The 12,634-nt window shown below is 45.5% G+C and overlaps 1 protein-coding gene across 3 annotated transcripts in view; it reads right to left on the reverse strand.

Annotated features, from left to right (window-relative positions):
• TBC1D9B (TBC1 domain family member 9B) overlaps nucleotides 1–10,140 on the reverse strand; it is a 56,638-nt gene extending 46,498 nt beyond the window's left edge. For 2 of the 3 annotated variants that reach the window (XM_079144111.1, XM_079144110.1), the window contains exons 1-3: nucleotides 9,944–10,139; nucleotides 6,594–6,704; nucleotides 1,418–1,536 (exon numbers count right to left, since the gene is read on the reverse strand). In XM_079144111.1, coding sequence (XP_079000237.1) covers nucleotides 1,418–1,536; nucleotides 6,594–6,704; nucleotides 9,944–10,061 — 348 coding nt within the window. In that variant the 5' untranslated portion in view covers nucleotides 10,062–10,139. Of the gene's footprint in view, nucleotides 1–1,417; nucleotides 1,537–6,593; nucleotides 6,705–9,943 lie in introns of all 3 variants that reach the window. The other variant, XM_079144109.1, reaches the window with a different exon arrangement.
• Between the last annotated feature and the right edge of the window lie 2,494 nt (nucleotides 10,141–12,634).

Consider the following 12,634-nt stretch of genomic DNA (forward strand, 5'->3'; position numbering starts at 1 on the left):
TGCCCAAGTTCAATTCCCAGTACTGAACAAAAGAAGAAAATTCTAGTATGTATACCTTAATAAGTCCCCTGAAAATAAAGCACTTAGCTGACCAAGCAAATAAAAACTATTAGTAAATGCTAGCAAGTAGTATTTCTCTCATTTTTCAGAGGAAAGAACAGCTCTTTTTCCCTCTTATCATTGGACTAGAAGGCATTTTTTCCAGTGTTTTTACTAATATAGCATTGCAGGGAATATTCTGATATGTTTGTCATTCTGCATATATGAATAAACTATAGGGTAAAGTCCAAGGAATAGATTTCTGGGTAAAAGGTATGTGCCTTTTAAAATAATTTTAGTTATTTCATTTCCATTCTTCCTGTTAACCAAGGCACTGGCAGCTGTATTGCTACATATTTGTTTTAAGGTACTTTATAAGACATACAAACTTCAAGCTCAGCTTTAGTCAGACTCCAGTGCCTGTCCAGGATAAAAAGGAACTTCATGGGTATATTAGTCAGCTTTCTGTTACTGTGACAAATACTTGAGCTAATCAACTTATAAGGAGAAAGGGTTTCTTTTGGTTCATGGTTTCAGTCTAGAGTTCCTTCACCCTGTTGCTTTGGGCCTCTGCTGGCACAGTGCTTCACAGTGGGGAGCATGTGGTAGAGGAGGCCTTGTGTTGGCCTGGAAGCAGAGAGAGAGAAGAGGGGCCATGTTCCCAATAATCTCTTTCAAGGGCATACCCCAAATAACCTAACTTCTGCCCATTAGACCTCACCATCTAAAGGTTCTACCACCTCCTAATAGTGTTGATAACCAAGCTTTCAACTCATGGGCCTTTGGTGAATAGTTAAGATCCAAACTATAGTAAGGGATAATGGGTTCAACTGTACCTTACAAATCTAAGAATGAGAGTAGACACTTTAGTTTCCATCTCTGGAAAATGGGAATAAAATCTATGTTGTCTGAAGATGAAATAAGATAAACAGTTGTATAATATACAGTCAGGGAACTGATTCCAAGACTTCCCACAGATACCCAACTTCTCACATGCTCAAGTCCCTTACATAAAATATCACAGAGTTTCCATATAATCTATGCACATTTCCTGTATACTTTAAATTATTTCTAGATGATTTACAATACCTAATGCAATATGAATGCTATGTTGCTATACTATGTTGTTCAAGGAACAATGTCATGAAAAAAGTCTATATGTTTAATACAGATGCATCTTTCTTTCTTTCTTTTTTTTTTTTTTTTTTTTTTTTTTATACTGGGCTCTCTAACACTGAGCATTTTTCCCCCCCAAATCTTCAACTTGTGGTTGGTTGAGTCCATGGAAATAGAACCGGTGGACACAGAGGCTGACCCTGTATGAACACTGCCAGCCAGAGAAGGGGAGTGAAAATTGCTAAAGAAGTGTAAACCTTACATGTATCTTGCCCTTGACGAAAGTGGTGATATCTTCCTCATTGTCAAAGATGGACAGTGTCTGAAGCAAGTTGTTTTCCAGCCATTCCCAGTGTTTTGTGATCTCTTTACGGGAAGAACCTAGGAGGAGGGGGAGGAGGGGTTTTAAGAAACAAAAACCATAAAACCACAAGGTCTTAAACATAAATTCAAAGAAGAGATAAAAATGGGTGACCTAGTTTACTATATTCAAGTGACTACAGTCTTCAAGCTGCTTATTAATCTCTTCTTTCTTATACTCTATATGTATACAACAAAAGTAATAAATAGCTTTGTAAAACACACACACACACATACACAAACAAACAAAAACCAACCAACCAACAACCAAACAAAAATAAAATGCCATGCAGATTTGCAGAGAGCCATGTGGGAGACAAAGTCCTTCCTCCCTCTAATAGTGAAGATCATCGCTGGTCTGTATGTGTCACCCTAGAAACTGCTAGGCATCTGAAAACTTCCTACATGATCATGGCTCTCCTTCCAGTTGAAAGAACTTAATGTGGTCTTTAATATGGATGTGATTAATCTGACACACTCAGACTTTGTAGAAGTAGTTCCAGCACTCTCCTGAGAATTCAGGTGTCCACAGATGCCAACTGCAGCTTTTAAAGAATGCCAAGCCCCTGGCCAGCTGGGCTCTGCAGGGAAGGGGAATAGTTACCATCTCTTGTCAGATTCTCCTGGATGACCTTCTCCTCTAGTGTCTGCCCCCAACTCCAGAAGGTATCCCTGTCCTCTCCAGAGAGGGGCCCTGGAGTACCTTGCAGGCCCAGTGGTAACGGAAAAATTCAGAGAAGGAAGCACAATGCCATTCCTGAAGGGTGGGAAGCCTGCTTCCATCAAGGACCTAGATGAGCAGCCCCAGGAAGAGATGCAAAGGGCTGAGAAAAGATCTCTACTTGGCCTGGCTCCCCCTACCCTTGGCACCCCATTTTTGGCTTGGGGTTTTCAGTCAAAAATTGTTTTTTGAATAAATGAGCACAAGGATAAGAAGAGAAGTGAACACCCTGTGTTCTTCTTAGTTGTTCTGGGAGTGGGACAGTCTATGGACCCAAGCAGGCCAAGTTAATCATGTGGCCTACAGCAAGTCCCAATAATTGGTATGCAGGGAGCCCTAGCTAGGAAATAAGTCCAGTGTGACTGTGACATATATATGTCTCTCTCTCTCTCTCTCTCTCACACACACACACACACACACACACACATATATATTTTTTTTATGGTGGGGATTGAACTCAGGGTCTCGTGCTTGCTGGGCAAGTGCTCTACCACTGAGATACATCCTAGTCTTGAATCAGACATTTTTGCTAGGGCACCTATCCTTGGTCACCCCATCATTTCCTACCTGGCAACATTCTTTCACCAGCTGAGCATGTGGCTCTGACCCCATTCTGGCCAGGCTAGGTTGGTCCCCACCACCACCTGCTCATTGCTGTCACAGCTTGGCCTGTCTAGGGTAGGGCTGATTTGTCTGTTCCTTGACATCTGCCTACATGGCCCACCAACAAAACAAGCAATTCCACAGGAAATATCCTCCTCTAGTGGGACAGGATGCCCACATGAAAACAATTGCCCCAGAATTACACAACTTACAATGAGTCACAATAGGCAAACAGAATTCCCCTGGGAGTCCCTTAAATGATCCATAAACTATCTTGACTTTTTCCCCTCATTTTTCTTTGGAATTCTGTTATGACCTCCTTGACCTGATGCACAGAGGTCACAGTTCAGTTTGTAGGGGCGGGATTTCTTTCTTTCTCTTTCTTAGGTGAATCTCGAAGTTAAGTTTACACATGATGCAAACTCTAATGTATCATTTTCTTTTACACATACATTTCTGGCAATTTTAAACAGAAGCAATCTTTCCTTGCTGTTTGCATTTTAATTATCAATACTTATTTTTTTTTTTTCCAGTGTGAGGAATCCAACCTGGGGTTTAACACATGATAAAGTGGTAGAGGTAGCCTCATGTGCTCTACCATTGACTATATTCCCAGGCCTGTATGTGCATTTTAAAGGATTATTAGTTAAAAGTTACTTAATCTTCATTCAATACTAAGAAAACACTTAAACTATGTCATCTCTGTTAGGTACTGGGAATAAAAGGAATGGAATAGCTAATTGGATTATTAAGCACTACTCCTGTTTTCAGAGCTTCCTGTGGATTATTTTTCACTCTTAGAACACCTTGAAGACAAGTATTATTTTACTTTGTTTATTTTTTTGTGGTGCAAGGGATTGAACCCAGGGATTCATGCATGTGAGGCAAGCACTCTTATCTCTAAGCCACATCTCCAGTCCAATTATTTTCATTTTAAAGGATTAAAGGATGAAGCTGAAACAGAGACATTAAGTAAGTTATACAAAGTCAAACAGCAGGGAAGTAAATAAACCAGAATCCCAGGTCTAGCTGCTGGCTGTAGAGCCTGCCCTCACCTTTAGGAGCTCCCAGTCTAATGCGAGAGACTTCCATATAAAGGTGCTGGTGGAGACTTGTTGATTCCAAAAGAGTAAGAAGGAAGGATGGCTACATGGGAGTGGGGAATCTGGGAAGATTTTCTAGGAGGTGACATCTGGGCAGATTGTCAACAGAGCAGAGGAAAGGTTTGGTGGATGTGGGAGGCGCTATGCACAGTAGCCAGGAGAGGCGTAGATAGGAACTGCAAGTCTTGCATTTGTGTGGCCTGTGTGAAAGCCAGGTGTGATCTGGGAAAAGGAGGACTGAAGGCTGGGAATGTAGCTGAGTGGTAGAGCACTTACCTAGCATGCATGAGGTCCTGGGTTTGATCCCCAGAACTGGAAAAAAAAAAAAAAAAAAAAAAAAAAAAGAGACCAGACAGAAATGGAGGCAGGTGGACCCCTGAAAGTCCTTAAATGCCAGCCTAAGAGGTCAGGATTCACTAGGCAGGTGCTGGCAGGATTATGTCTGATTTGATGAACTGTTTCTGAGACCCAGTCCAGATTTTGGGAGTGAGGCCCAGGCATAGGCCAGGTCAAGGCTGTGGTCTGATGTGTGGTGAAGTCAGGGTGTGGTATGAAGCTAAGGAATGGGACTCTGCAGCATGGCCAGGTGTCTCCCTAGCATGAAGCCCTGCTGCCACCAAAAGGACTCCCACCCTGCAGCACCATGCTCTTTCCTTCCCTGCCTTAGGGCCACTCCTGCAGTTACAGTCCTCTCCCCATCTATACCCCAAGAAAGACCATTATTGAGACCGAGATGAAAATCTCCAACACTCATTTAGAAGTATCTGGTCGCCTTGTAGCTCAGGCACACACCAACATCCCCACATCTTGCTCTACGACAGCCCCTACCCTACAGGAAGCCCCTTTCTTCTGCAGGCAAAACCTCACTGCCTGTCAGCACCCTATACTGGCTCTTGAACCAGAATATCTATGGTATGGTACTGTCAGGCTTTGCACCTTGGTGTTCAGCAAATTCTCCTTTCTTTTTTTTTTTTTTTGACCCCCTCCCGCACCCCGCAAATTCCCCTTTCTAACCCTTATTAAGTCTATTTGATCAGACAGAGGAGACAATAGGTCACTGCTATTCAGGGTGCTGGTGAGGAGCAAAGAGCACCCAGGGCGAAGCACCCACCTGGCTGCTTCTGGGTTGCCACCTGCCTTGGGCACTTATCTCCTTAATCCCCTCCACCCATCTTCTGAAGCAGGGTTCCAGATACAAGATCCACAAACTTGATAGTCTCATTATCTTTTCCCAGGCCTCCAAGGAATACCATTATCCTGGAGGACCAGGACATTGTCACTTCTAACCCAAAGGGTTATTCAGCAGAGTGGTTATAGAGACAGGCAATTTGGGTCTGAACTGCAGCTCTGTGTGACTTCAGACATTTTCCTTAACCCCTCTGTGCCATGGTTTCCTTATCTTCAAACCAGAGAGGGCCAACATTCTTATGAGGAGGTTCAGGTAAGGGCCTAGCCACACTGGAAGTGCTGCCTGAGCCCTGGCTATGACTGCCATTTTATCACGCAACCTTGTGACTGTCATTTTATCAGGGCAACTTTGGCCTAGTCAGTGCCCACTGAAAGGGAAGTTCCCCCCACGTTTTGGGAAGGGTGGGTTCACTTCCTCTTAGGACAACTACAGTGGACTCTCATTATTCACGGTAGTTATATTCTGTAGTCCCTTAAACACTGAATTAATACTGAACCATTACCCCAGGGGAAATGTGAGGGCAGGCTTCTGTTAGTTTCTGATCATGTTTTCATCAACCAATCAAAATGTAAATTTGTTTTATGTGTCTCTGTTTAAAGCACTTTATGTAACATTTATTGTTGATTCATTAGCATTGTGCTCATGGTCAACAGCACCGTAACTCATTCCTAAGCTTCTCTAACACACATTTTTCTGTAAGACATATCACAGTCTTGCACTTTGGCATGAGAGACTGTATTCAGTGCTTTGCTTGGGGGCCTTTTATGTGTATATGTGGTACTAGGGATGGAATCCAAGGCTGTGTGCACACTACGCAATCACTCTATCACAAAGTTACATCCTAAGTCTTTTTAAAAAAATTTATTTTGATACAGGATCTTGCTAAGTTGCCCAGGCTGATGTCAAACTTGAGATCCTCCTGCCTCATCTTACCAAGGGAGCTGGGATTAAGGCATATGTTACCACACCTGGCCTGCTTGGGGGTCATTTTAATCAGTGAAATAATCAACAAAAAGCATAAAAATGTGAAAACATGTTACAAAGATTGTGACAAGGCCACTTGTATACAATATGAGGGCTGAAAGAAGGTAGAGGAACACCTTAATCCACCTTAGCTGGGGACAAGCATACTATGCGACTCAAAATTTTTACCACTTTGCACATACACATGTAAGACCACAAAGGTCTTTAGAAAAGGTGGACATAAGAATGTGGACACTGGTAAATCCTGAGCCTAAGCCCTTGTGGGGGGGATGGGACTCCATAGGACTATCCTCTGTTGGCCCTGTTCCCCATAAACAGCAAAGTTGCCTTTGTACACTGGAAGTGATGGCTCCTCTACTTCCCTCTTGGTGACTGGCTGTTATTTCAGTGAGGGGCAGTGTGGGATTCACCCTGCTCAGGAACACCAGCTGTATGTCCTTTCTCTCCCAAATGTGACCACATGACTCAGGGCACCTACCGCATGCCACTGTCCAGTAGACCTGCGAGTCCTGGGTCTGGTGCAGGATGCGGTAAGGGGCCACACGGGCGCTGGAATCCAGCACCACGTCTAGGGTGCCCACGAGAAGACCTGGGAGCAGGGCAGAGAGATGTGGAGGTGAGAGGTCAGGCAAGCTGAAAGATCCCTGGGAGCTGAGCCTGGCCAGAAGTCATCAGGATGGCAGCCCCAGCCCAAGGAAAGACAGTCATCCTGAATCACCCCATGGGCAAACAGTTTCTCTTTCAAAGGTCTTTGGCTAGAGTCTGATGTCTTAAAAAATCCCTTCCAACTTTGTCCTGGAAGAATCTGTTTGTTCTCCTGCCTCATAAACACTGGCAGGTAGGAGCACAACCAGGTTTTTAATTTTTTTTGTACTTGGGATTAAATCCAGGGGTGCTTTACCACTAAGTTACATTCCCATCCCTTTTTATTTATTTTGAGACAGGATTTTGCTAAGTTGCTGAAGATCTCACTAAGTTACTGAGGCTGTCCTCTAACTTATGATCTTCCTTGCCTCAGTCTTCCAAGTTACTGGAATTACAGGTGTGTGTCACTGTGCCTGGCACACATGCAGGTTTGACAGAACCCAAAGTTAAACCATTCTGGGAGGTCCTCTTTCAGAAAAACATAAAATGAGGTTTGAAACCTAGTATTTCATTTTTCTTTGTGTGGTACTAGGGAACCCAGGGCCCCTGGGCATGTTAGGTAAGCACTCTACCACTGAGCTATATCCCCTGCCCCAAGTATTCCTTTAGAATGAGAAAATACAAGTTGCAAATTAAAATATAAAGAATAATAATATCACAAAGTACAGAAAAATAACAATGTGTTTTATTAACTGCCAGCCACATCTGCTAACATGTCCCCCTTCCTCCAACATTTTTGTCAGAGAACTCTGGTTGCTTCTTCACAGGACAACGATTTTGTAACATCATCTTCCATATCAAGAACAGGAGGACAATATAGTCTTTCTTCTTCCATGGGATTACAAATTTTTATTTCTGGAAGGTTAGGGAAGTTTTTTCTAGCCTCAAAAGCCATGGGCTAGAAAGGACATATAATTTTTTAGAATTGCTAAATTTGGGAAAACACTGATTCTGTTTTGTTCATCTCTGAACCAAAGTATTTTAGGGCAAGTTTCCTTTCTTACCACATACACCTTTCCTTTGGATTGATGACACATGTACCCAGTCTGTAGTAGTGCTCTGTCAATGTCACTATTTCCTTACAAATCAGCAGGACATATATATATCTTCTATCACTGTTTGTCTGATTCACTTCTTTTCATAAATTCAACAATCAAGCAATCTAAAACTCTATTCACTGTTCCTACTTGAAATTTGTTTCTTCCTTTTAATTAAGTACTGCTTTGGTATGATCTGAAAACACATTGTTGCCGTCTTCCTGCTGATGCTAGATACAATTTCTATTCATTTTATACTCAAGTTTTATAATTTTGTCCCTGGCCCACTCATTTTAATCTTATTTTTAAATCCAATTTTTAATAAATACAATGAACAATTACACTTGTTTTTCTGAAATGTTCTGAAATGTCAAAGATGCAAAAGGGCATATTAAGCTTTAACAATTTTGAATAAATCTTTTTTTGTTGTCATGTTGGTGCTTCTCTTCTGATCTTTGAAATTTTCTTTTAGAGTCTCTAAACTGTTGGCATAACCACAATGCAAGATCTGAAGGCTTTTTTAACAGACTGATCATCTTGTCACACTCACACTCTTTAAAGAAAAGTTCATGTTGATAGGTTTTTAAAAAGATGACTTGAATAAAACTGGATCACTGATCATTTATCTCCTGGGAGGACAGAGCTAGGGAGGCCACAATGTCTATAATGGCATCAGAAGGCCATGGCAGGACACACCAATCCTAGCTGGGTGATGGGAGAGCTCAAGGAATGGTTCCTTGAAGGATGGTCTGGAGCTCAGTCTTGGAAGACAGAGAGATGAATGATTTAACAAGAGGTGTTTGTCACCCACTGTCTCCCTTTCTTCATTGGGCTTGTAGTTTCTGAGGTTGACCACTAGAATCTCCAAAGGGGCTGGCACCTAACTCCCACTGATCAGCTTGGTTTAGGAGGCAGGTCCAGTATGGGTTCCTGTGATTCTCCAGGTCCTTTTGAAGGCAGCCTGAAGCACTAAAGAAAGAACACTGAGTTTTCTTGGAAACATTACAGTCTCTTACGGGAAAGGCCCACGAAAGGATGACCACAGAGGTCTTCTATTGGAAGCCTCCATCTGCATCTGGCAGAATGTGTCAGCTGAGCCACTGACAATCAGAACATTTCACAGAAAACTGTCTTGATAAATTGGAGGAACTAGCAACACTGGGCCTGCATTCCTTCAGGGCAACAATAAGCACCTGGAGTACCAGTACTGGAGTCTCTCACAAGGCCACCCTTGGACATGTTGTTTCAGCAGTGCCATATTGCCAGCACTGGAGTATAAGGGGCTTTGGACAACATCTGCTGAAGGAATGCCCAGTAGAGTTCCCAAACCCCACATACCACACAACCCCAGAGGCTCCCAGCCCAGTCTCCTGTGTGAATGGTGGTCCCCAGACCCACAAAGAGCACCTTGGCTAGCTCACAGGAACACCCCTATGCTGGTAATTAGGTAAAGTCATGGGTCGGCAGTTCTGATGTCACCAAGGAGGATGTAAGGTGGGCGAGGATAGATGGAGAAAGGGGTGCTGAGGCCAGCAGCACCTTTATAAAAGGGCAATTCTTTAGTGAATTGATAATACCGACAGGGGCAAAAGAAAATGTGTGCTTGTGTCACTTGGCCTCTCAGAGGCACTGGAGGAAACAGGCAGAGGCAGAGGACTGGGAGATCTCGCTGACTTTCAGCTGCTAAATCCCACTCAAGGAAGCAGCACATGCCTTGGCAAAGCACCCGGAGGCTCTCGGGCACGGAATCTCAGCAGAGGCCAGTGCCAGTCTTCTTCGGTCGCCCTGGGTCGGCCTCGAAGTCTCCCGACCGACCGCCTAGCCAGAGCGCATCTGCTTTGCTCGAGCCCCCAGGCCCCCTCCGGACCTCCCGCCTGCTCCCCACCTCGAGCCCCCCGGCGCCCCGCACTGTCGGCACCTGCCGCTGCCCCGACCCCCCCATCTCCTCGCTTGCGGGTCATCTCGCACCCCAGGCCTCTCCTGCTCTCGCGCCCCGCGCCTCGCCGCGAGCTGACGTGCTTGTCCGCGGCGGCGCCGAAGCTGGGCCTGTCCCGGGCGCGTCGGTCCCGGGTCCCCGCCGCCGGCACTCCCTCCCCGCCCGGCCTAGCGCGGCGCCCGCAGGCCGGGCCGCCCGCGCGCCTCTCACCCGTGAGGCCGCCGCCCTTGCCGTGGCCCCGGCGCCGCTGCAGCACGAAGAAGGGGTTGGCCCGCTCCGTCACCCACAGCGCGTTGGCCACCAGCACCTCCTCGGGACCCAGCCACATCGCGGGGGCCGCTCGCACCCAGCCGGGGCCCGCGAGGCGGAAGCGCCCGCCGCCGTAGCCGCGCCGGAGCAGAGCGGGCGGGGCGGGGCCCGGGGGAACGGGCCGGGCGGGCGGCGCCCCCTGGTGGGCGCCCGGCGCTGACAGGACGCCGGTCCGGGGCCCGCCCGCCGCTCGGCTTCTCCCCGCCCAACCTCGCCCGCTCGCCAGCCGCGGGGACCCCGCCTCATCCTGGCTTTGGCCTCGGACCAGTGCCCGCCCGGAATCGGCGGTGTCCTCCTCTTCTCGCCCGAGGCCGCAGCGCTGCAGCCTGGGTTCGGAGCGCTCCAGCCTCGGGGCCTCTCTGGAACCGCCCAGTCTACAGCGCAGGGAGAGGGGATGGTTGTGCAGAGACCAGAACCTCTGGCATCTTGTGAACACTTGTTCAGAGTTTGGGGAGCAAATGTAAAGAAATAGCTTTCGTTGAGATACTTTTAGCAGATTGTGCGGCCCGATGCGCGTTAATGTTGCAAAAGGTGGTTTTGGGAAAGGGTTAGCAGTTTGTAATGATTCTCAGAATTCTGACAGTTGAGCCCAAGATTAATCTTTAAGGTCCAATGGACGGGTTGTCAGGAAGCCCTGAGGCAGGCATATCCTTAGAAATCAGTGCTGTTCCCTCACCTAACAGATAGACCACTGAGTGGTTTTGGGGTCCAGATCAGGGCTAGACCTGGGAACCGGTGGAGGTTTTTGTATAGGCATAGGGTGGCCAGCATCTCCAGCTGGGATTGCAGATCCCTGTTCCCCGAGTGCCCACAGCCGGCAGAATCACTCACAATCCAAACATGAGCTCCTGTTATACCATGAAGCAAATTAACTTGACCACTTGACCACTGTTAACTTCAACACTGAGGGGACCGTGTACCAGGCACTGGGGAGTAAACCTGTATCCTTCAGAGTCAAAGAGGGCTGCTAACTCTGTCAGGGACAACTTTTGTCGAAGCAATTAGGATTCCTGGTCACCTAGCTGGATAAAGGGTAGAGGGCAAGAGGGTGGAGGGAAGGGGGCATTTTAGAACTATCCTGGTAGATGTGAGCTGAATTGGGTCTCTGTCACTGGTATTCAGGAATCTTAGTATGACAGATGTAGGAACACATGATTGATGGAGTAATCCATAGCCTTTTTCTTTTTTCTCTTTTTGGTACCAGGGATTGAACTCAGGGGTACTTAACCACTGAGCCACATCTCCAGTCCTTTTTAAATTTTTTTTTATTTTGAGATAGAGTCTTACCAAGTTGTTTAGGACCTCACTAAGTTGCTGAGGCTGACTTTGAACTTGAGGTCCTCCTGCCTCAGCCTCTGGAGCTGCTGGGATTACAGGTGTGCACTGCCACCCCTGCCCTAGTCCACAGATTTTTGAAAAGTTGCTTGTGACTCTGAATCAACTTTCAACATGTAGAGACATTGTTATTTATTCAGTAGAATTAAAGTCAGCATGCTCTGGAGACACATGCATACCCATGTTTATAGCAGCACAATTCACAACAGCCCAGTTGAGGACTAGTCTAAGTGTCCTTGAGTAGATGAATGGATAAAGAAAATGTGGTGTATATACACACAATGGAGTTTTAATCAGCCATTAAGAAAGAACAAATCATGTTTTTTGCAGGAAAATGGATGGAATGCTCTAGAGGATTATGTTGAGTGAAATAAATCACACCAGAAAATCAAGGGTTGTATGTTTTCCCTCATAGGTGGAAGCAAGAGGGGGAAAAGGAAACAAACTGGGCCTCATGGAAAAAGAAGTGAGTCCAGTAGGGTAGATGCAGGAGATTGGGGAAGGGAGGAAAGGGGCATAAAGGGAGGTACCAGGAGATGAAATTGATAAAATTGTGTTTTGTGCATGTAGAAAAAAAGAAAAAGAAAGAAAAAAAAAAAGAAAAAAGAAAGTAGAGACTGGTTTTCTTCTTTCTTTCTTTCTTTCTTTCTTTCTTTCTTTTTTCAGTGCTGGGGATTGAACCCAGGGCCTATGTGCTTGTGAGTCTACAAACTGAGCTGTATCCCCAGCTCTGAGACTGGTTTTCTTAAACTTATAATGTTATTATACTCTGTAGAGAAATCTGTTCTCCAGAATTGAGAAGTACTTGCTACCACTCTGAGAGGAGGTAAAGGGTTGTTTTGTTTCTTCACTGGAGGGGTTAAACTTGAGCATGCACTAGGATCACCTGCATGGCCTACTGAATGCTTTGGAGCCCCACTCTAGAATATCTGCATGTCTAATGAGCTCCTAGTTGATGCTGTACTGCTGACCTAGAGACCACCCTTTGAAATATTCTTTGTAAGAAGGAAAGGACAAATGGTTATTGAGCACTTAGTATGTGCTAAGCTTACTCCCCCCTTTATTTTCTGAGATAAAATTCACATCCTATAAAATTCACCTTTTAAGGTGCACAATTTAGTTGGTTTTTAGTATTTTCACAAGGTTGGGCAACCACTACCACTATCTAATTTCAGAACATATCATTCCAAAGAGAAACCCTACACTCATTAGCAATGAGTTGCTTCCTATGTCTCCCTTCTCCTATCCCCTGGCAGA

Source organism: Sciurus vulgaris, assembly GCF_902686455.1.
Source record: "Sciurus vulgaris genome assembly, chromosome: 6".
Lineage (NCBI taxonomy): Eukaryota > Metazoa > Chordata > Mammalia > Rodentia > Sciuridae > Sciurus > Sciurus vulgaris.